The sequence below is a fragment of the Vicia villosa genome, linkage group LG4, assembly GCF_029867415.1.
Source record: "Vicia villosa cultivar HV-30 ecotype Madison, WI linkage group LG4, Vvil1.0, whole genome shotgun sequence".
NCBI classification, from domain to species: Eukaryota; Viridiplantae; Streptophyta; class Magnoliopsida; order Fabales; family Fabaceae; genus Vicia; species Vicia villosa.
In genome coordinates this window covers 179,944,435-179,968,835 of record NC_081183.1, presented here as the reverse complement: position 1 = coordinate 179,968,835, position 24,401 = coordinate 179,944,435, and the positions used below count along the sequence as shown (strand labels likewise).

The following is a 24,401-nucleotide window of genomic DNA, read 5'->3' as shown; positions in this document are numbered from 1 at the left end:
TCGACCAACATCATCAGTTTTCTTAAAAGCCATTTCAACTTCATTGAAAACTACATCTCGACTGGTGATACACCTCCTGTGACCTGGCTCTAGGCACCATAGCCTATAAGCTTTGACTCCTTCAGGGTATCCCATGAACATGCATTTCAGAGCTCTAGGTTCGACCTTGTCTTGCCTAATGTGAGCATAGGCTACGCAGCCAAATACTCTCAGTTTGTCGAGATCTGGTGGATGTCCCGACCAAACTTCTTCAGGTGTCTTCATATCTAACGCTGTCGAAGGACATCTGTTTATCAGATATGTTGCTGTCGAAACAGCCTCAGCCCAGAACACCTTTGTTAACCCCGCACTAGTCAACATGCATCTGACTCTCTCCAAAATAGTTCGATTAAACCTTTCAGCCAAACCATTTTGCTGTGGAGTACCTGCAGTAGTTCTATGCCTTGCAATACCAGAGGCAGCACAAAAACTGTTGAATGCCTCATTGCAAAATTCAAGGCCATTGTCGGTTCTCAACCTCTTGACCTTTCTGCCAGTCTGATTTTCAACCAGAGTCTTCCAACTTTTGAAATTCTCAAAAGTTTCATCCTTAGTCTTCTGGATGAATACCCATAATTTTCTGGAATAATCATCTACTATGGATAGAAAATACCTTGCTCTTGAATGTGATGGACACCTTGCAGGCCCCCAAAGATCAGCATGGATGTAATCAAGGGATCCATGTGTTCTTTGTTTGCCTTTGTTGAACTTCACTCTGCAAGATTTTCCAAGTACACAGGGTTCACAAAACTTCAGCTTTTCGACTTTGTCTCTACCAAGCAGATTTTGTTTCCCTAATTCGACCAGACCCCTTTCACTGACATGGCCCAATCTCATGTGCCAGATTTCTGTTTTCGACAAAGGTTTCGTGGATGCAACATTTGTCGAACCACTTACAACTTCAACCTCAAGGGTATACAAGCCTTGTTTCTTCACGCCTCTCAAGACTTCCTTCGAACCCTTCATGACTCTTAGGATACTTTTCTCTCCTTGGAAAACATATACTTTCTTGTCGAATTCACCAAGAGAAAGTAGATTTCTCTTCAAATCAGGAACATACCTGACTTCAGTCAACAACCTTATTAACTCATCATGGAGCTTGAATCTCACAGATCCAACACCTGCAATCTTGCAAGCCTTGTTGTTTCCCAGCAATACTGATCCACCATCTTGATCACATAATTCCTCGAACAAGTCTTTGTTTGGAGTCATGTGCCAAGTGCAACCTGAATCCATAATCCACTCCTTCTTAGAGTCACTGCTTGAAACCACAAGAACATCAGATGATTCGAAATCATCTTGAACAATGGCAGCGTTGCCATTATCCTTACCTCCATGATATTTCAAGCGTTCAGGGCACACCTTTCTTGTGTGACCCTCCTTCTTACAATGGTAGCATCGAATGCCAGATGCTTCGGCACTGTAAGTCTTCGACTGGATTTTGCCTTTCTTCTTGTCGAACTTACAATCCTTTCGTAAGAGTTTTCCTTTAACGGCCAAACCTTCGCCAACAGTCGAAGGTTTATGCTCCTTTCGTTCATTCAAGTCCTTAGAGTACAAGGCTGATTGAACTTCTTCAAACGTCAGGGATTCCCTTCCATACAAGAGAGTTTCTTTGAAGTGAGCATGTGATCGAGGCAAAGAACACAATAGTAACAGCGCTTGATCTTCATCATCGATCTTCACATCAATATTTTCAAGATCAAGAATCAGCTTGTTGAACATATCCAACTGCTCAGCCAATACTTTATCTTCAATCATCTTGAATGAATACAAAGCTTGCTTCAGGTAGAGTCGATTTACCAGCGATTTGGTCATATACAAACTTTCAAGTTTCACCCATAACCCTGATGCCGTCGTCTCCTTTGATACCTGCCGGAGAACCTTATTTCCAAGGCTCAACAAAATTGCGCTGTGTGCTTTCTCGATCATATTCGTCTTCTCCGCTGCCGTCAATTCTGCATTCATGGCTGCCTCTCCCTTCAACGCTTCCAAACAACCCTGCTGAACCAGTAGAGCTTTCATCTTCAAGCGCCACAGACCGAAATTATTCACTCCGGTGAACTTTTCAATCTCATACTTTGTTGAAGGCATCTTCTCCACGCTCACCGCACCAATTTGTTGTGAATTCAATGCCACGAACAAAGTATAAAATAAGGGATGAATAAAGGACACGGAAGAAGAGGAACACAATGATTGGTTATAACTGCTATTCTTTCACTTTCTCTTAGAACAAGATTACAAGTTTACAAGAATAACAATTAACCTCTCTCACCCTAAATTAGGATTTGCAGCTTAGCAATGATGAGAGACTAGTATGCTATTTATAATAAAAACTAACATACTAACTAATGGGCTTTTTTCCACAAGACCCATTATACAAGCCAACTTAATAAACAAGCTAACTTAACAAATTAGGGTTTAAACACTAAAACCTAATTTAACATGCTAACAACCCTAGCATCTTCGACACAGGCATGTGAACAACCTTCGACTTCATGCTCAATCCTATCGAACCAAGAAGCTACCTTTCGACCATACTAGAGTTCGATCCAATATCTCACAATATGCTTCTTCATAAAATAGGACTTCTTGATCAACCTGTTCTTCTCAACAAATTAACACATCCTAATTAACACAGTGCTGCTATATTTGTTTTACTAAAATTAATGTCAATCCTAAAAATAGATAACTAACAACATGCTCAACACGTGGGCAAGAAAGACACGTAATGAGTGATTCCAGATGGAATTGGTTAAACTTATTGAATTTAAGAAAGAATTTGCACGACTGTTGCAGTTGTTACTACATCTAAGATACTATTAATAAGAATCACAAATCATGACTTTCAACCTCTTACTTAAGCTATCATCAATAAAATTTATACTTTTGTATTCAACGCAAATACAACTCTCTTTTTAAAAGTCTATAAATTATTTGTGACGCTACGAGAGATCAATGAAATCATGCCTAGAAGCTCACTTAAGAAAGGAAAATTCTAAGATGAAGTTACCAAGTTAACTTTTTTGGTGAAGTCATAAATTTGGTTAATTAGAAAGCAATGTTGACTTACAATTTTTTGAATGGTGACTTAGTCAATGCCACATAAAATTATATTGTGCACACTATTACTGTGCATCCTCTGTGTATCCCATAGATTAAAATATTTAATCTCCATCTTTTACATCTAAATTCGGATTTTCAAGTTCATCTTGTACATCCATAAATCTATAGATTAATCATTAACTTTGCATAAAAACACGTTTAATTAAGATTTTTGGAAAAGTTGTTCAAGAACTCTCATGAACTCAAGAAAAAGAAATGGCAAAATCATGATTCTTAATTGTTTCAAGCAAATTAATACACCATTAGAAGCAAAATTTCACCATGAGTACAATTCTACAATTAGTTTTTCATATAACCTCATAACCAAGCCGAATTGAGTGTGTTTGTGTTCGAGTTTCACGATACTTTTTTGTTTCGATTTGTCAAATTCATGTCTTGCTTTGTAATTTTGAATACATATTTGAAATCATGGTGAAAATTCGGTTCCAACGATATGTAATTTGTGAATTAATTCATTGATTTGGTGGTTTTCATATATTTTTTTGTTCAAGAACCCACATGAACTCAAAAACACAAAAATGACAAAATCATGATTTTTAACTGTTTCAAACAAACGGATACACCATTATAAGCGGAATTTCACCACAAGCACGATTCTATAATTAGTTTTTCATAAAACCTCATAACCAAGTTGGATCGAATGTGTTTCAATTCAAGTTTCATGCTATTTTTTTTGCTTCGATTTGTCAAATTAACGGTTTACTTTGCAATTTTAAATACATATTTGAAATCGTGGTGAAATTCTGGTTCCAACAGTATATAATTTGTGAATTAACTCGTTAATTTGATGATTTTTGAATTTTGTTGTTCATGAATGTAATTGAAGATGATGAACACACTCATCTCAGTAAGGTCTAAGTCAGAGTCAAGATGATGATTGCATGTCTAAAATCGGGTTGAAGTGACCCAGTTAAAGGTTAAAGATGATAATTAAAATTTTATATTATAAATAAAATAAAAGTAATAAATTTTCACTTAAATTAATTCAAAGAATGAGAATTGTACACCCTCGTACTAAATCTATTCCAATAACTTTTTCAAAACTTTTATTCTTGCAACTTCACCGTATTGGCGCACAATGAATAAAGATGATGACAAAGAGAATAACGACGCAAAGATTAATGAGAGAGAATAATATTGTATATTCTACTTGCGTTGTTAATAAATGATAGCTACTACAAGGCTATTTATACAAAAGAAAAATGGCTACCTAAGCCCTAACAGACTAAACTTGGTGAACAAGTTTAAAGTACAAACAGTACAATACTAAGAAGTACTAAAGTACCCTTACTAACTAAATAGCTAAGCTAACAGGACCCAGAAGGTAGAACTTCTGGTCAACACTATCTTCTGAGTAACCATCAGAAGATCAGCCCACATCAGAACTTCTGATGCTCATCTTCTGAATACGAGTTACTCTTCATTATCATCCCTTAATTCATATTCTTCAATCAAAGCTGACAACGCCAATTCCATTCCTTAAGAGAAGAAATTGATCCGTCTTGATCGCATTCGTCAGAACATCTGCCATCTTCTTATGGGTGCTACAGTGCACAACCTCTAATGTTCCATTATGGACTTGGCTTCTCAAGAAATGATACTTAGTCTCAATATGCTTGCTTCTTCCGTGTAACACAGGATTCTTGGCAAGATTAATTGCAGACTTGTTATTAATCATCAGCTTCAGAGGCTTCTTCACTTTAATCTTCAAATCTTCTAATAAGTTCAGAAGCCACACAACTTGACATGCAGCTACAGCGCATGCGATGTACTCAGCTTCACAGGTTGATAGAGCAACAACAACTTGCTTCTTGGAACTCCAAGAAATAGGACCTCCCATAAACATAAACAAATATCCAGAGGTACTCCTTCTATCAACTTTGTCTCCACACCAATCAGAGTCAGAGTAACTCAATAACTCTGATTCTTCCTTTCTCCCAGAAGGAAACAACATGCCACACTTCAGAGTTCCCTTGACATATCTCAAGACTCTGACATCAGCTTGGTAATGAGACCACTTAGGTTTACTCATGAACCTACTAACAAATCCAACTGCATAGCATATATCAGGTTTGGTATTACACAAATACCTTAGAGAACCAACCAGTTGTTTGAAGATTGTAGCATCAACATCTTCACCTTCAGAGTCAGAGTCCAACTTCTGATTCGTTTCCGACGGTGTAACAACAACTTTGCAATTCTCCAGCTTGAACTTCTTCAGAAGTTCTAACTCATACTTTAGCTGATGCAAAATGATACCATCTTCTGAGTATAGAATCTCCATCCCTAGAAAATATGACATTTTCCCAAGGTCTGTAATCTAAAACTCATTCATCAGCACCTTCTTGAACTTCATCAGATCTTCTGGACAACTCCTTGTAAGCAATATGTCATCAACATAAAGACACAACAGAATCATATTGCTTCCAGAATATTGTACATAGACTCCATATTCCATCTCACACTTCTGAAACCCTTGCTTCTTGAAAAATGAATCAATTTTCAAATTCCAAGCTCTGGGTGCTTGCTTTAATCCATACAGAGCTTTGTGTAATTTGTACACCATCCCTTCCTTATTCTTTTTCACAAAGCCAAGGGGTTGTGACACGTATACCTCCTCTTGTAATGGACCGTTCAGAAATGCAGACTTTACATCCAGATGCATCAAGGACCAACCTCTATTTGCAGCTAACGCAATCACCAATCTGATTGTTTCATGTCTAGCTACAGGAGCAAATACCTCAAAGTAATCTAGTCCAGGTTTCTGAAGAAAACCTCTTGCCACTAGCCTCGCTTTGTGTTTACTAACTGATCCATCTGGCTTCAGCTTTACCTTGAAAACCCATCTAACGCTGATGGCTTTCTTCTTCGTTGGAAGTTCTGTTAGCTTCCAAGTCTTGTTTCTTTCTATAGCCTCAAGTTATTCTTTCATGGCATTTAGCCAGACTTTCTTCTTGAGCGCCTCTTTAATACTCACAGGTTCAAAATCTACTAACATGGCACACTGAATGGAATCTCCTTCTGAGTCAACTTCTGTGTCCTGCAACATGTCAAAATCTGTAAACCTTCTAGGTATAGTTCTGACTCTTTGTGGCCTTTGAGCTACTTCAGAGTCAACTACTCCAGAGTCACCACCTCCAGAGTCACCACCTTCATTATCATATCCAGAAGCTTGTCCTCCAGACTTTACGTCTTCAAAGTTTTCCCTTCCAGAATCATGACTACCACCAAACTCTGGATCATCATCAGAATCTGGATCAGAATCAAATTCACAATCTGACTCATCTTTAGAAGATTCTTCATCTTCTGACTCTAACTCTTCTTCAAAAGTTATCTCTACATCAGAAGTTGGTTGAGACTTTCTCCAATCCCAAACTTCTGATTCTTTCACAATGACGTCTCTGCTGACTTCAACTTTGTTAGTCTCTGGACAATAGAGCTTGTATGCACCTGTACTGTGGTACCCCACCAATAACATCACTTTGCTCCTATCATCCAGCTTCTTCCTTCTAGCTTCTGGAACGTGTTTGTAACACACAGAACCAAAAACTTTCAGATGACTAACACTTTGCTTCTCTTTAGTCCACTTCTCTAAAGGAACAATTTCCTTCAGCCTCTTCGTTGGACACCTGTTGAGCACATATGCTGCAGTAGCAACAACTTCTCCCTATAGGTTGTGAGGAAACTTCTTCTCTTTTAGCATACTTCTCGTCATATCAAGCAAAGTACTGTTTCTACGTTCAGCAAGACCATTGTGTTGAGGAGTATAAAGAGCAGTAACCTCATGCTCAATTCCATTATCATCACAGAACTTCTAGAATTCTATAGAGTTATACTCACCTCCACCATCCGTTCTGAGAATCTTTATCTTCTGACCACTCTGCTTCTCAACATTCACCTTGAACTTCTGGAATTTTGTGAACACCTCAGTCTTAAACTTGATAAGTGTTACCCACGTCATTCTTGTGAACTCATCCACAAAAGACACAAAATACCTATTTCCTCCAAGTGAAGGTTCTGGAAATGGTCCACATACATCAGAGTGCATTACTCCCAGAGCATGCTTTGCTCTTGGAGAAACTTCTGATACAAATGGCAATCTGGGTTGTTTGCCTTTCATGCATACCTCACATGACTTCTCAGGCTTCACAGTCTTTGGAATGCCATGTACAAGCTTCTTAGAACTTAGATGCCCCAGGCTTCTATAGTTCAAATGCCCCAACCTCTTGTGCCACAGCTTACTATCACCTTCTGAACCTTCAGCACTCAGATACTCTGATTCAGCTGTTTCTACATTAACCTTGAATGTTCTGTTGCTTCCCTGGTCGGATTGCATAATCAACTTCTGATTGGAATCATACAACTTTAAGAGGTTGTTCTTCATAACAACTGAGAAACCTTTCTCAATGAGCTGATCTACACTCATCAGATTGCTTTTGATTCCAGGAACATGCCAAACATCTTTGATCAGAACATTCTTCCCATACTTCACTCTGACTTTGACATTTCCTATATCTTCTGCATAAAGGTACTTGTCATCAACACATATGATCTTTGTCCTCCTTTTAGAGTCAAAATCTATCAGCCATTGTTTGTTTCCAGTCAAGTGATTTGAACACCCAGTGTCCATATACCACCACTCTGACGAACATCTTCTGTCAGATTCTGAAGCCATCAATAGCACAGGTTCATCATCTGAACCTCCTCTGGCTATATTTGCTTCTTCTGATCTCCTTCCTTTGTTTGCCAAACAGTCTCTAGCAAAATGGCCAAACTGTTTGCAATAGTAACATTGAACTTTCTTCTTATCCTTTCCCTTCTGATATCTCTTCTCACCAGAAGTTGAGGCTTCCTTCTGGAATCTATCACCACGTCTATGCTTCTGGTCCTTCTTGACAAAAGAAGCCTTTAGAGCTTGCTCAACTTCTCTCTCAGAAGTTCTCTCAGTCAGACGCAACTCTTGTGCTTCTAAACTGCTTTGCAACTCTTCAATTCTCATGGTTTCCAGATCTTTAGAATGTTCAATAGATACAACAATATAATCAAATTGAGGAGTAAGTGACCTCAATATCTTCTCTATGATTACTTGTTCAGAAAAGGGTTTCTCCACAAGCCTTCATCTCATTAGTGATCAAAATCACTCTGGAGATATACTCAGAGACTTTCTCATTGTTCTTCATGTCGAGATTCTCATATTGCTTTCTCAGGGATTGAAGCTTCGCCTTCTTCACTAATACGTCACCACCGTAACACCTGACCAGTATATCCCACGCCTCATTTGACGTCATAGAATCAGCAATCTTCTCAAACACATTCACATCCACACACTGATGGATGAAGAACAACGCCTTTTGATCTCTCTTCTTCGTCTCTCTCTGCGCTTCTCTTTGTTCTTCCGTTGCATCTGCTGCAACCGGAACATATCCTCCAGTGACAAGATCTAGAACATCTTGAGCACCAAATAATACACGCATTTGAATCATCCATCTATTCCAGTTTTTACCATCAAAAACTGGAAGTTTGGTATTCAAGTTGCTTCCACTTATCTTTAAACTTGTGCAGAAAAGATAGATTTCACTCATACTCACACAGTGTTTCCCAACCCACAAACAACCAAGAAAAATGTGATTCAACACAACTTTGGTTCCCAGAAACAAAATCAATCACACAATCACACAAACTCACGTCCACTCGTGTTTCCCTGTGTTTGGAACCGGAGCTCTAGATACCAATTGTTGGTGCACAATGAATAAAGATGATGACAAAGAGAATAACGACGCAAAGATTAATGAGAGAGAATAATATTGTATATTCTACTTGCGTTGTTAATAAATGATAGCTACTACAAAGCTATTTATATAAAAGAAAAATTGTCACCTAAGTCCTAACAGACTAAACTTAGTGAATAAGTTTAAAGTACAAACAGTACAATACTAAGAAGTACTAAAATATCCTTACTAACTAAATAGCTAAGCTAACAGGACCCAGAAGGTAGAACTTCTGGTCAACACTATCTTCCGAGTAACCATCAGAAGATCAGCCCACATCAGAACTTCTGATGCTCATCTTCTAAATATGAGTTACTCTTCAATACACCGTAGAAGCTAAGGGGTATGAAATTAAAACTCAAAAAAATGTTTGTACAAACTAGTATTAAATATTAATGTTTTATCCAATTGTTATTGCCAAATCAGAGGCCAAACGAAAAAAGGAACATGCACTTACGGCTGTTTTTCTGTTAGGCCACGTAGACCCCAACATGCAAAGTGTTATAACATTTTGGACTTTCATTCATGTGGCTGTCCTTTCCCTCCCACCCCCATCCTCACACTTTCCTTACATTCTAATTCCTGTATTTAAATCAAAACCGAATTCTCCAAAGCGATTAATTTTCAACTTATTTGCTCTCGGAAACTTCAAACTCACCTTCAAAAAATGTTTCAAACCCATTCTTCAATCTAGGGTTCCACACCCAACCCAATCTCAATTCTTTTTTACTTTACTCTATGGAGTCCTTTTGTGTCAACTCTCTGTACGCTGTTTCTCCTCAACCGACTCTTTCGCCGCGAACCAAGCAGAAGAAGCCATGGCCAGTGCGAATTTCGAGTATGGCTGCCACAACTGGAAATTCTGTGAAAAACGGCGCCGTTTTGAAACCGTTGCAGAGTAATTCCAAGTCCAATAACAGTGCGCTGGAGCAACTAGACATCGAGCGTGGCGTCTGCATCCCTTTCCGCAAGTACTCTCCCCAGATTGTATGGTTTTTAGCATTTCTAGTAGCGTTTTGTTCTATCTGTTTTGTGTTTTACTACCTCTTAATTTGCCTATGTTTAGCAATTGCTTGAAGAAATATTTCTAGCTTTTAAGGATTACCATAACTCAACTAGTTTGTTACTATTTCTAGTTATTTAAATTTTGGGTGCTAGTAATCATAGTTAACTTATTTGGTACTTGGGTTGGGCAACTAGTTAGCTGAGTTGGTGAGTTAAGAGACGCTAGTCTCAATTAGGTTGCTTGATTGGTGAACTGAGGGAGTTGAAGGAGTTCTAACAAGTAGGATCAATTCAAATTCAAACATAACAACTACTAATTTACTAACAATAGTGTTTGGGGTTTTGGAAGGTCAAAATCTATATTTTGGTATATATTTGAGATTTTAATTTTTTTTACAATGAATAACATTATACATGAATATGATAGAAACCAACTGATATATAAACGGAAACAGGAAAAGTCCCTTTGAGTTATAGAATAGTAGAGCAGAGCTTCCAGGGTTGATTTGAGGGTCTTCACCTCCCTAATACCAAAATGGCCCCTTTGCCACCCATTACCCGATAATCTACTCTTCCCTATGTTCTCCTGTTTATTCTAAACATAAACACTCAAAATTAATAAAATAAAACTGCTCTTAATTATATAATAATTACCCACTATTGCCCTAATAATTTTATAACAGTTACGAAACTGAAGAGGTCTAACAGAATAGTAGAGAGTGTCGGAGTAATGCCTATAGTAAAAATGATGAGGGAAAATAGACTTAGGTGATTTGGCCTTGTAGAGAGAAGACCGGTAGATTAAGTGGCAAGGAGACTAGTTTAGATTGAGAGAAGACAAACAACTAGAGGTAGAGGAAGACCTACAAAGACTATAAGAAAAGTTATTAAGAAAGCTCTCGAGATTAACAATTTGGATAGAAGCATGGTCCTAAATAAAACATTATGGTGAAAACTGATCCATGTAGCCGATCCCACTTGGTGGGATAAGACTAGGTTGTTTTTGTTGAATGACATTATAGATGGTCATATGTAACACTTCAACCACACTTAATTTATTTTTGGAAATGATTTCTAGTTTAGTTAATTTACAAAAGAAAAATAATTCCTCCCCTCCCCTTTAAATTCCTCTATCCAAACACACCCTTAGTTAACATGTTGGGAGGGGTTCGGGTCTCTTAACAATGTGATCCTCACTTTATGTGTATGGGAAAAGCCTTGTTGAGAGTGGGTATGTTTGGATGTTGTGTTGGTTAGTTATTTTCATTTTTTATTTTTGCTTTTCATTACAAAGTTAACACCTTGTTATCATTTTAGTAAATACGATTAGACTATACTTTATTTATCTCTAACTCAGAAAGCTTCACATTTTCTGTATTATAAATATCTCAAACATTCTAGTGTAAGATGGATATATTGTCATTGTACTTGTACATATTCGTTATACTTGTTTTTTTGTTATTTGTTTTCTTCTGAAACGGGCAATGTTAGTAACGTCAGTATTGTTAGTATTATGCTGGAAGTTAGGTTTGAACCCTCGACCTCCTTATCACTCGGCTCCTCAACTCTCCAACTCCTGCCACCAAACCATCCTTATATCCTCTCTGTTCATTATATTTGTTAGTAGAGAGGAAATTTGATAGATACCATCATGGTAGGGTGGTGAACTAAACGAGTTTATTTAAATATACTGAATGTTTGTTTACTAGTTGAAGGAAGTTTTGTTTGATTATTTTTTTCCCATGTTGGCTGTTAGGTGAGGAATAAGGTATTAGAATCAAGAGGAGCTATTTTGTCTCTAATTTCGCGGGGAGTGGAGATAGTTTTAAGTCTGGGCTTATATTGGTCTGCATTGGTGTATGATTTCCTAGTTGGAAGGGATGAAGAAGTTGTTCCATTTCGTGCTCGACAGCTTAGGAACCTCTTGTGTGACTTGGGCCCTTCCTTTATTAAAGCTGGTCAGGTGTGTTGTTCTTCAATTCTGTCAAGCATTTGTTTCATGTTTACCAATTGATGATAAAATTTTCTTTCATTTGACAGGTCCTTGCAAACAGGCCAGATATCATTAGAGAAGATTATATGAGTGAACTTTGCGTTCTTCAAGATGACGTCCCTTCATTTCCTAATCAAGTAATCTAACTACCAAGCCTCCACATTTTTTTAATCTTATTAATGCTAAATGGTTGACTTACAATCTTTCATCTGATGTATGGCATAAAAATGTCTTAGACTGCCTTCAATATCATAGAGGAAGAACTGGGACAGCCCCTTGAAGCAGTTTTCAGCAGAATCTCATCAGAGACAATAGCAGCTGCAAGTTTGGGTCAAGTTTACCGGGCTACTTTACGTGCCACTGGCGAGGATGTTGCTATAAAGGTTTTATTGACCTCACCTTGTATTATAATCCTGTAATGATTTTCTAATGTAGCACTTATTACATGGTTTTTAGAAGTTCTAACATGACATCACATTATATTGCCGTCTTTGTAGCTTGATCAACTAATAATTTTTAAAAAATCTTCTTCTTAGCTTTTCTTTAGACATTCATAGAGATTTTATTTCTCGCCGGTGCCCGAATTAGATGCACTTTATTATGTACTTGCATCATTTTTATTGAATAATTCATTAGAAGTTTAGTTGCTTTCTTGCCTTTCCTTGTTTGTTTATCTTTGTTGGTATACAAATTTTGAAAATTTCCTGCTTTCTAGTTATATTTGTTTTGCTGTCTCCTAATTATGATTGGAAAATATGGCTTGGTTTAAGTATGTGATTAAAGTGATTCACATGTCTTGCTAAAATATAAACAAAGGGAAGAATCCATTTCTAAAGACACAATTGGATGACGCAGGTTCAAAGGCCCGGGATAGAGCCCATAATTTATCGAGATCTCTTCCTGTTTCGCACTTTAGCTTCATTCTTAAATGGCCTCAGTATACAGAAGCTGGGGTGTAATGCTGAGCTGATTGTTGATGAGTTTGGTGAAAAGCTTTTGGAAGAGCTTGACTATACACTGGTAACTTGCAGAACTTTTTGTGTTTGTCGTAGTAGTTTATTGTTTGCTTTGAACTTAAAACATCAAATATGAGGGTTGCTTTACATATTGAGTGTGTTCTTTTCAGTATATATTTTTCCAAGCAAATGTGCTGATTCCTCTTTATTTCAGGAAGCCCGCAATATTGAAGATTTTCTAGAAAATTTTAAAAATGACCCCACCGTCAAAATTCCTCTGGTTTACAAACAACTTTCTGGGCCACGTGTATTAGTGATGGAATGGATTGATGGTATTAGATGCACCAATCCACAGGTTTGTTAATTTGGAATGTATTGTATCTGTTGTCAGTAAAAATGGTTTGTTATATTTTATAGATTAATAAGTTTTCATCTTGTGACTCAGGCCATTAAAGAAGGTGGTATTGATCTAGATGGATTTCTAACAATTGGTGTGAGTGCTGCCCTTAGACAATTGTTGGAATTTGGATTATTTCATGGAGACCCTCACCCTGGAAATATTTTTGCCATGCGTGATGGACGGATTGCATATGTGGACTTTGGCAATGTTGCTGTTCTTAGTGAGGTAATTCTTTATATACTAAGCATGGAAGGAAATCATTATGTTTCTCCTTCTCTGGCTATCAGTAGTTGTGTTTCTTTACTGTGAAGGTCATGTGTAGTGAAATGTTTAGTTGTGTTTATCCAGCAGACAACTGTGGAGTTAAGTTTAATATAAATAGATGGAGCACATCGAACAATATTCAGTTTTGTGAAGGTTATATTGAATCTGTTCTAATTAAGGAATTACACGAGAATAGTATCTAAAAAAGGACAGGAAACTACATAAAGATATCTATACAATAATAGAGTCAAATCCTTAAATTGTTGTAATTGTGCGCATAGGTCACCCTCTATGTTGAAAATCATGTTTGTATTTTTTCTCATGCTACCCTGCATTTTAAATGACCACCAAACATGAACATATAATAATAATATAATATTATTATTATTATTATTATTATTATTAATAATAATTAATAATAATAATAATAAAAATAATAATAATAATAATAATAATAAAAATAATTTGCCTTACATGCTATATATTATCTGGCCTTGCAGAATAGTAAAATTTTTTGGTTAACACGTTTGTCTGCTTCCATTTCTTCAGCAAAATAAACAGATTTTAACTGATGCTGTTGTACATGCTGTGAATGAAGACTATGCTGAGATGGCTAATGATTTCACCAGATTAGGCTTCCTGGCAGCAGGGACTGATGTCTCTCCAATAGTTCCTGCTTTAGAAGCAATTTGGCAGGACTCTTCTGGAAAAGGATTGGCAGATTTTAATTTTCGCAGTGTCACTGGTAGGCATTTCTACTTCATCACTTAATTAAGATAGCTATTGCAATGTGACCATCTACGTGATACGGTTTTAGATTAATGTGGTTTGATATGATTGATTGATTGTTATTATTATTTTTACCGCTACTATTATTATTATTTGATACAAATGACCAAACACAAACTCTTATTATACTAATATAAGACTCCGAATCTTATTGAAACAAGGAAACAGATCATAATATGTTGATAATTACAAAGAAATATGAAAACTTATCTTCAGAAATATTGTAAGATACTCTAACATAAAAAACTAGTTCTAGATAATCTAAAATACTCTTTGATTCTAACAGTGACCATTTTATCCAAACTCAATGTCTTTTGTGATAAAATTTTCCCAATTTGGATTGAATTCTTTTCTATATTGTCAATCGGGGAATTTAAAATAACAAGACACTGCGGATACTGCCTGAATCTGAAAGGAAAGAATCCATTCAAGTTAAGGACCCTAGTTACATTACAGGTTATGCGACTCTGTTGTTGCATCTTACCTCTTAGCTTTCTTAAGTGATAATGTGCAAATGTCCGGATATTACAAAGAAGGGACAAATCTGTTGCCTTATGCAGGAATAAAGTTGTAATTTATTTTATTTATGTTTTTGAACCGAAGATAGTATATCTGTACCATGATTCAGTTTAATTTGGTGTTAAGAGTTCATCGTAATCTAAGATTAATAGTTATCTGTTGTAATTAGATGTTGTTTTATGCTGTAACAAATGTGTCAATGAAGCATCATTCAAAGAGTCATGTTTTTTCACAATTTTTGTCTAATGATCAAATGTTTGTTTTTTGGACTTTTATAGGGAATACAGGAAGGAGAATCTTTTTATCATGTACAATTTCATAAATTTTTAACTGATATATCAATGAATATACTGCAGGAAAGTTTAACCAGTTGGTTTACAATTATCCCATTCGAATCCCAGAAAGATTTTCACTTGTAATTCGTTCTTTATTGACTCAAGAGGGCATCTGTTTTACTCTGAAGCCCGACTTCAAATTTCTTGAGGTAAAAGTTCCCATTTCTGACCTGTCCAGGTTTCAAGTCGATTTAAAGGCTGCATGCAGTTTATTTCAAGAATTGCAATTTTTTCGTTTATATTAATAGTCTTGCATTTAAAGAATGAAGTCGGTTTCATAATATGTATTTGAATAAAAATAATTACAAATACTTAGCCATATAACTTTGTTATTGTAAATAAAAAACTATGTGCCAACTGTCATAACTGTCACTTTTCTATCATGCCTTATTTGTCACTACAACATTAACCTCAGTTTGTCAAATAGGTTGCCTATCCATATGTGGCTAAGCGACTACTGACAGATCCAAATCCAGCTCTACGAGAACGACTCATACAGGTTAGTAATGCTGTTCAAAGTGCATAGGCTTACTTTTATACATATAATATACAACTACTATTCTGTCTAATCTACAATCATCAACTAAAAAAATACTCATTCTTAGTAGTCTATATTTAATTTTTTTTAATCTAGATCAACTATCATCTGTTTTGTTTGGAAGGGGATGGGGGAGGTTGGGAAAAAAGGTCGACCTAGGCATTCCACGGTTTCGTACTGGCATGAATTGATGCCAGTTTATCCATTATATTCAAATTCATGTGCCAAGGGTACTTTGTCATCATGTTCATTCTAGATAAAGTTTGTTAGAAGTCATGGGTTTAATTTTGAAGCATGTGTACTATGCCACCATTTATGTCTTTTGGTGTGGCTAAATCTACTTGGTATCTTACTTCATTTGTATTATAGACTTACAGGAGTGGCAGATTCTTTTGTTGAATTATGCTAGCAATACACTCTTTTCAACATACACTTTTACTGGTTAAAGTTCACGTGGATCCACTAAATTTATGTAGGGCCAACATGAATTAATGGAATCCATTTGAATTTCAACCAATAGAAGAGCTTGTACCGGGAAGAGTGTGTTGCAAGCATTCCTCTTATCATGTTATACTGGGATATGGAAACAATAAAAACACTTTTCAAACCCCCAAGAATTGGCCTGTTGGTGAAGGCTTGGGTCTTGAGAGTGTTCTCCTCTCAAGGTATCAAGTTCGAATCCCGCTAGGTACTAACAATCATTGTGTTGGGCCAGTCCATATAGAGCTTAGCTTTGACTTTAAACGAACCCCCGCTAGTGGACGGTGGAACTGGTCCCTTAGGATTAATCGGTCTCAAGGCCGGATACCAAGTTTTAAAAAAAAACACTTTTCAAGCTCCTTTCTTAAACATGTAAAATATATATGTGGACACACAATTCAGTCAGTTGAGCTAGAAACTTGATTTGCTAGTATGTCCTTTTTTTTTTCTCTTCCTTGCCACCTGTCGAAGCACTAAGTCTAAGTGGTCCGATGGTCCTTTACCTATGTGGAATTTTCATTACACTTCCTGTGGAATTTCTTAATAATCAATACCTGTCACTGTTTTCCTTTAAGAATTGGAATCCCAACTTAGTCGCACTATCTATACAACTATATATATATTGCTTGTCATTTGATATCCTTAACTTCATGTTTCAGGTTCTATTCAAAGATGGTCTTTTCCAATGGAAGCGGCTTGAAAACCTTATTGTTCTTGCAAAGGAAAACGTGGCCAAGATGAGCAGCAATCCAGCATTGCAAGTGAGAAACACGTATGTATTTTATTATAACATAATTACAGAACAAAATCTGCATTTCATGTTTAGCTAGTACTTACTTGCATCATCCAATGATACTCACTAGACCACATTATCCAGGCAAACCCAAAGAAACTGGAAAGTTGCAAAAAAACTGGACCTTACAGACACAATCAAAGACGGAGCTCGCCTTTTCTTTGTTGACGAAGGAATCCGCCGGCAGCTTCTACTTGCTTTGACCGAGGACTCAAAGCTTCATATTGAAGAGGTTTGTCCCATTGACATCTGTCATTTTCCCCTCTCTTAAAGCCCATAATCACAATATTTGATTCACTGCAATCATGCAATTAGAGTCATTGGATGAAATATCGGACAACTCATATTCAATATCACCGTTGTAATTAGAGCCTTTGACGACCTAATGGGTGCCTCGTGGTATCACCACAAGCTTAGGTTGGACCTGCTATGGTACTAGTATCCGAATTGGCAGTGCGACATCCGGTTTTTACACATAGAGTTAGGCTGCCATGTTACCAACTACACTGCCAACACCGTGTTAGGTAAATCAAATTTAATAGTCAAAATGTGAGCATCCAATGGTCCTAATCACATGACTGCAGTGGCTGCATCTTAATATGATTGCGTTGAATTCAAATCACATCGCATAGAATCTGACTTGTGTTCTATACAGCTTGTCGATGTGTATAGGTTGGTCGAAGATCAAATAGATATACCCTCAGTGGCCGTAGAAGTAGCTCGAGGTAAAGTTCTCGTGCATCCTGTAATTGTCACAGTTCAGTTGTTATATGCAATGCATGAAAACAAACTTAATATAAATATCTTTCTGCTGTAGACTTCCCAACTGTTGTCAGGGATATCCTGCTTTCATGGAGCTCGTCCGTCTTATCCGATAGATAATTAAATTTTTGGATGGCCCATAGCACATACAAATATTGTTTCAGTCAGATGAGTATACTTCATAGATGTCTTATAATTTTATTCTCTCTGTTGTAAAAGTTTTGTTGTATGAAGTTATAAAGGAATGCCAACATTTGTTGGCAAAGGAAATAACTAGTACATTTGTATAGGAAACAATATATTGCTTGGTAAATATAAAGTTGAAATTTCAAAGAAGTAAAAAATCCATGTAAATAATTTTCTAAGGTCTTCCTATCACCCCTTGTATAATTTTGTTGTATATTAAACAATTATTATTGTCAATATTTTTTCCAATTTCATTCAAGTTGAAAACTTGAGCTTGTTTATTATTTGTGTCCTGGGGTTTCAGCATATAGCTTATTTACTTCAAGGTTGAATCTTCACAAAATTCAGTATCAAACACCATTGGAAGCTGAAAAGAGACTGTATAACGCAAAACCAAACTAACACATAGTGTGAAAAAGCAAAGTCAACTTTGGCTCGTTGAGTTTTAAGCATTATCATACAATTATATGTGATGTCAATTTAGTTGACTATCTGATTATAATAATTTTCATACAAAATATACTAGTTATTCTTTTGCCAACTATTTTTCTTAGAACAAATTGCATATACTCGAACTGACATATGACTCGCTCAAGAAGATGTGGATACATCGGATGTGATCCACAAGTTGATCATCTAGAGTAGAAGACTATGTCATCCAAGCAACGAGACTGATGATGATCGTCGTACGGTTGAAAGTGTTTATCATCTGCTACTGTGCAGTCAAGATATACTCTGAAGGACTTGGTTATCTGATTTCCTCTGAGTGGGACGAATGCACAACATGTGACATATCCTCAATGTAGGTATCATCACGACCAACCGGAGATACATAGGAAGTGTTGGAGGATCCATGCCTAAAAATGGTACATGTGAATTATTACTAATGTCTTAGCACAAGTGTTATGAAAATGGTACAAAAACAGTAAATGATGCAAATGTATTACTAATAGCAGCGTGCAACTAGCTGTCATCTGTTTGGTCTTTCACATACAACCTTCAACTAATTTGGAGTACATGTAGACCAAATAAGCGCTCCCTAGTTGTACTCATGAATCTGTTCCAAGTCAGCAAAGTATGTGAGGTAGACCATATCCACGTGATAGGCACTCTTGTTCACAAATATGGACATGTCAACCAAGTAAAACATGTATGCTCTCAACGCATATGCTATGTGTTGCATAACCTGCTTATCATCACCATCGGCTTGCTCTGCTGCTGTCAACTACTGTGCATACATCCTTTCCAAAAGTCCAAATCTAGCATGACACTCTCGGGTGTCTTCTATCTCCTTTAGGACATCCCTTGGACCAGTTCCCAAATAGGTCACCATCATCTCTAATGCCTTGTCTTTGATAATTTTGGAGTGGCCTAATAATCTTTCCTTGATCGAAAGATGTAGCAGGCATAACCCATAGTCTAGTGTGATGGACATATCATTATAGGGAAGATGAAAAGATGACGTCTCAGAGTGTCATCTCTCAATGAATGTTGATAGTATACTGTGGTTAATAGTCGTATGACCAATCTTGCATAAGTCTCACAACTCAGATATATGCATCATGTAACACCCCAGACTGCTTTCGTGATGATCGACTGACCCCACAAACCAACACGGGTCTTTTCAACATGCTTTGACCTCACTCGCATGCTTTCCGGAAAACTTAATTGTGGAGTTCTTATGGAACAGGCTATCGAAAAGAAGATGCATCTTGTTGGTATAGGTAGTACCTATCAATCCCTATATGCTTTCCTTCAACCATGCAGTTTCATACCTGCACGGCCTCAGGATCCCTCTTATTTCGATGTGGTGACCACTCCTTGCCATATTCGGCCTCGAGTGTTACATGCGGTTGCTTTCCTTCAACCATGCAGTTTCATACCTGCACGGCCTTAGGATCCCTCTCATTCTGACGTGGTGACCACTCCTTGCCATATTCGGCCCCAAGTGTTACATGCGGTGCAACCACCCCTCGCCTTCTTCGGCCTCGAGTGTTACATGCCCACCAGCTTCCGCATGGTTCGTCCTCGAACCACATTGTACAGGGAGAAGTCTGGCTCTGATACTATTTGTAACGTTCCATACTACTTTCGAGATGATCGATTGACCCGACAAACTAACACGGGTCTTTTCAGCATGCTTTGACCTCACTTGCACGCTTTCTGGGAAACTTCCCAGAAGGTCACCATCCCAGAATTGTTCCAAGTCAAGCATGCTTAACTGTGGGGTTCTTATAGAATGGACTACCGAAAAGAATATGCATCTTATTGGTATAGGTAGTACCTATGAATCCCTATATGCTTTCCTTCAACCATGCAGTCTCATACCTGCACGGCCTCAAGATCCCTCTCATTACGATGTGACGACCACTCCTTGCCATATTCAGCCTCGAGTGTTACATGCGGTGCAACCACCCTCGCCTTCTTCGGCCTCAGGTGTTACACATTACATCACGAAACCTCTGCTCCTTAGGCTACCGAAGCCTCATAATCTTTCTGCCATGGTTGATGAATTTTAAAGCATCACAATACTACAGAAAAATAATAATCGCCAAAAACTTTGAATATTATAGCACATGTGTTTTAAAGAATAAATACAGATGAATTTTACCTCTTTGTTCCTCGCATGCCTCGAAGCACGGTCTGGATATAAAGGCATCATTGATAAGTTGTAAGAGCCTCCTCCAAACTTCTCAGGAATGACATCAACATGACGTGCCTCAACATGGACCGATGGAGCTTATGGGGCATCAGAAGGTGACACCTGCCTCCTCTGGGAAGATGAAGCTGGAGATGGATGAACCCAAAAGTTGACGCCTCCGCATCGAATGAACTAGAAAGAGTGTCTCATATTTAAAGTTGATTTTGAGAAAGTGTATGATTCGGTGAGCTGAAACTTCTTGGGTTATATGTTAATCAAATTCAACTTTAATGATAAATGGTGATCATGGATCAGAGTTTTTATTTTGGTAATCTGACTGTCCTGGTTAATGGCTCACGTACTCCCGAAGTCAAGATCCAAAAGGGTTGAAGCAGGGAGACCCTTTAGCCCCTTTCCTCCTTGTGGATGAAGTGCTTAATGAGCTAATTTAGCGGGCTCCTAAGTTGGGTCTCTTTTACGACTTTAAAGTTGGTCCCTCCAATTTGGAGGTCTCCCATCTCTAGTATGTCGATGATACCATAATTTTAGCTCAGCCGGCAGTTGAGACTTTATGGACTATTAAGGTTATTCTAAGGGGGTTTGAGCCGACCTCGGATTTAGGGGTTAATTTCCATAAGATTAGATTGATTGGCATTAATGTTGAACCGTGCTTCCTTTAGCTTGCTAAGGCTTTCTTGCACTGTAAGATTGAGTCTCTCCTGTTCCAGTACCTAGGATTTCCAGTTGGAGCCAATCCTAGGCTTGAATCAACTTGGGAACCCTTGTTAAATATGATATGGAAGAGACTTGATTCTTTATCTCATATGTATGTTAGTTTAGGGGACAAAGTTATTCTTCTTAATTCTTTGCTTAATGCTATCTCAATTTTCTTTTTATCTTATATCAAGATGCTTGTGAAAGTATGGAAAATCTGGTTAGGATTCAAATGAGATTTCTTTGGGGAGGCGTGAAAGGGATATCTAGAATTGCTTGGGTCAAGTGGTTAGAGATTCGTGTGTCTAAAAATCTTCGGGTTCTGGGTGTTAATGATCTTTGGATGGTTAATTAGCTCTCTTCATTTAGTGGAGATGACAAATTCCTATTATTTTCCTCTCAATGTCTTCTCCTTGTGTGGAGGTAGACTCTTGAGTCGTCGTATCTTATCCTCTAGGTCGAGAGGAGTTTCCCTGCTTTGAGCTAAGAATGAAGACCCTGAATTGGTTTTAGTTGGGCTTGACTAAGAAGGTTGGATATGGTCTTTCAACCTCCTTTTGGGAAAATTCCTGGTTAGGTGATGCTCCCATTAAGACTCGTTTTCAGAAACTTTTCACTATTTCTAAAATTAAAAAGGGTCTGTCAGTGAGGTAGGGAGGATTATCTGGGATCTTAAGTGGAAACGTTCGTTCTTTGTTCACGAAGAACCTTTAGTTCCTGAGTTTCTCTTGAACCTCTAAGAGTTCAAGTTTAGTCAGGAGACTGACAATTTGCTTTACACTGATTCAGGTACGTACCAAATACCCGATACGGGTACGCAATTTTACAATTTTTAAAAAAGCTAAGGTACGAGCACGTCTAAATATATATTTTAATACAATTATAAAAATAACATAAAATAATTATATTATTTAAAAAATTATATGAAGGAATTGTATTGTTCAAATGATAACAAAACATCAAATTAAAAAGTAATAAAAAAAAATCAAGATCAATAACATAAAAAAATCACATTTGAAATGTGCTAATAATCCATGAAGTCAAAGGTTTAAATATGAAAGTTGCATAGGACGAAGACTATATAGAATTTAATTTTTACTTCTCCTTTTATAAAGAGAGTAAAAACTAAAATTTGACTCACTAAAATAGACTGAAATTGTAAGAACCGAGCATACATGTTCCAATCGTGTACCAACGGACGTACCAAACATTTTTTTTTAAAAAGGGTACATAGTTGGTACGTACCATACGAGTACCATACGCGTACCGGTATCTGATACGAACTCGGTACTGGTATTTTATATAAAATGGTGTATCCGTGCTTCACAATGACACGTGGGTTTGGAGGAATGCTAAAGATGGCTTTTTCTCTGTTAGGTCAACTGATCAAGCTTGAGATGACCTCACCTCTCTCTCTTGGAAAAATGTTGTAAATGATTTCCTTTCTTTTCATGCAAGATGGAATGGTTGGGTCCCTTCTAAAGTGGTGGTTTATTCTTGATAACATATGCGTAATAGGTTTTCATCAAAAGAAAAATTATTTTAGCAAAAATGCATTACTGAACAAGAGGGGCTTGCTTATACTCAGTGCAGGGATCATGTCGATTTGACCTCTTATTTGTTTTTGAGTTGTAGTGTGGTTTCTAGGGTCTGGTATATGATCTTTAGGTTGCTAGGAGTGTAACTGGCTCTTCATATAGATGTTAGGCTTGATTTTGAGTTTTTTTCTCTCTTTAGGTCCTAAGTCTAAATTTAAGCATAAGTTTATCATGATTTGTCATGCAGTAGTGTGAACTATCTAGTTAGTTCATAATGATAAGTTGTTTTCTGGTGTGTCAACAACTGTGAACGAGATAGAGGATAAAAGTATTTTTGTTAGAAGGTAATATTTCATTTTCAAGTATGTGTTCGACCTAGTCGAACTAAGCTGAGTAGAGCAAGTTGTATTCGACATAGTAAAATACAACATATAATTGTTGTGTCGAAGTGTAATTTGCATATTTTGGGTTTTGGTTGCATATAAATAGGCATGCTATGTTGTAAATAGACACAAAAACTTCATTTAATAAAATTCTTTTTCAATATACAATATAATCTCTCTCTCTCTCTTACTATTCTTCTTCTTCTTCTTCTTCTTCTTCATGGAACCCTAATTATTCCAACAAATTGGTATCAACGAGCCTGATTTATGATTCAGAGGTATAATGAAATGGAAAACGGAAATACAACATCAACACAATTTCCAACGAATCTATCAGTTTTCAAAGGTGAGAACTACGGCAGGTGGGTTGCGCAAATGAAAATCATTTATAGATTTCAAGATGTGGCTAAAATCGTGAATGATGGAGTACCAGTATTGGAAGCAAATGCATACGATGTCCATAAAGGTGTGCACAAGGATCAAAGGAGGAAAGATGGAAAAGCTTTGTTTTTTATTCATCAATGTATGGATCCTAATGTGTTCGAGATAATCATTGAAGAGGAATCGTCCAAAGAAACGTGAGACAAATCGAATAACTTGTACGACGAAGATGAAAAACAGAAAAAGGGTGAAGTTGCAGACGTTTAGAAAGCAGTTTGAGATAACACAGATGAAAGAAGATGAATCAGTTGCTGATTTCTTCTCAAGATTAGTGTTACTCATGAACCAGATGAAGGCGTGTGTGTGTTTACCCTTGATTTTAGTAAACAACCTCTAGTCTCTTTCTTAAAGGTTACTTGCTGGATTGACTAGTAATCCTAGGACATAGTGTCAAAGTTTTTTTTTTTTTTATAAATATTTTTGTGTGTTATAAGTCAATAAAACTTAAATTCTAAAAAAAAAAGAAAAAGATTGACAAAGATAAAGAAGAAGAACATAAAAAGACGGTAAATAAAGTAAAATGCCTAAAAATTATGGAACACACATACATTGTTAAAGTAACACTCTTTTCTCTCTGTCACTTGGACACTTTGAGTTTATGTAAGGAATGTAAGAATGGCAGACCCCTAAAACTGAAAAACAAATCTGCTTATATAAAGATCCTAAGAATAACCGTCAATAACAATCGATTGATCTACAAATTCCATGTCTCTGGTTCATACATGCTTTTG

At 36.9% G+C, this 24,401-nt stretch overlaps 1 protein-coding gene across 2 annotated transcripts; it reads left to right on the top strand.

Moving 5' to 3' along the window:
* Positions 1–9,468: 9,468 nt before the first annotated feature.
* LOC131596207 (protein ACTIVITY OF BC1 COMPLEX KINASE 1, chloroplastic) lies at positions 9,469–18,190 on the top strand. 2 transcript variants are annotated; one of them, XM_058868798.1, is made up of 14 exons: positions 9,469–9,920; positions 11,695–11,901; positions 11,979–12,068; positions 12,168–12,314; positions 12,787–12,951; positions 13,102–13,242; positions 13,333–13,512; positions 14,101–14,296; positions 15,216–15,343; positions 15,622–15,693; positions 16,872–16,984; positions 17,090–17,237; positions 17,661–17,730; positions 17,823–18,190. In XM_058868798.1, the coding sequence occupies exons 1-14, from the start codon at positions 9,672–9,674 to the stop codon at positions 17,885–17,887; spliced, it is 1,971 nt and encodes a 656-aa protein (XP_058724781.1). In that variant the 5' UTR covers positions 9,469–9,671; the 3' UTR covers positions 17,888–18,190. The 2 variants fall into 2 exon arrangements, with proteins under 2 accessions (XP_058724781.1, XP_058724782.1); XM_058868799.1 differs by having other exon boundaries at positions 9,469–9,925; positions 11,700–11,901.
* Positions 18,191–24,401: the final 6,211 nt, after the last annotated feature.

Excerpts from the sequence above, each read along its gene's own strand:
- LOC131596207 (XM_058868798.1), top strand. The coding sequence starts at position 9,672 with ATGGAGTCCTTTTGTGTCAACTCTCTGTACGCTGTTTCTCCTCAACCG. Across the intron at positions 11,902-11,978 it reads CCTTTATTAAAGCTGGTCAG|GTCCTTGCAAACAGGCCAGA; the intron begins GTGTGTTGTTCT and ends TTCATTTGACAG. Across the intron at positions 17,238-17,660 it reads CAAAGCTTCATATTGAAGAG|CTTGTCGATGTGTATAGGTT; the intron begins GTTTGTCCCATT and ends TGTTCTATACAG.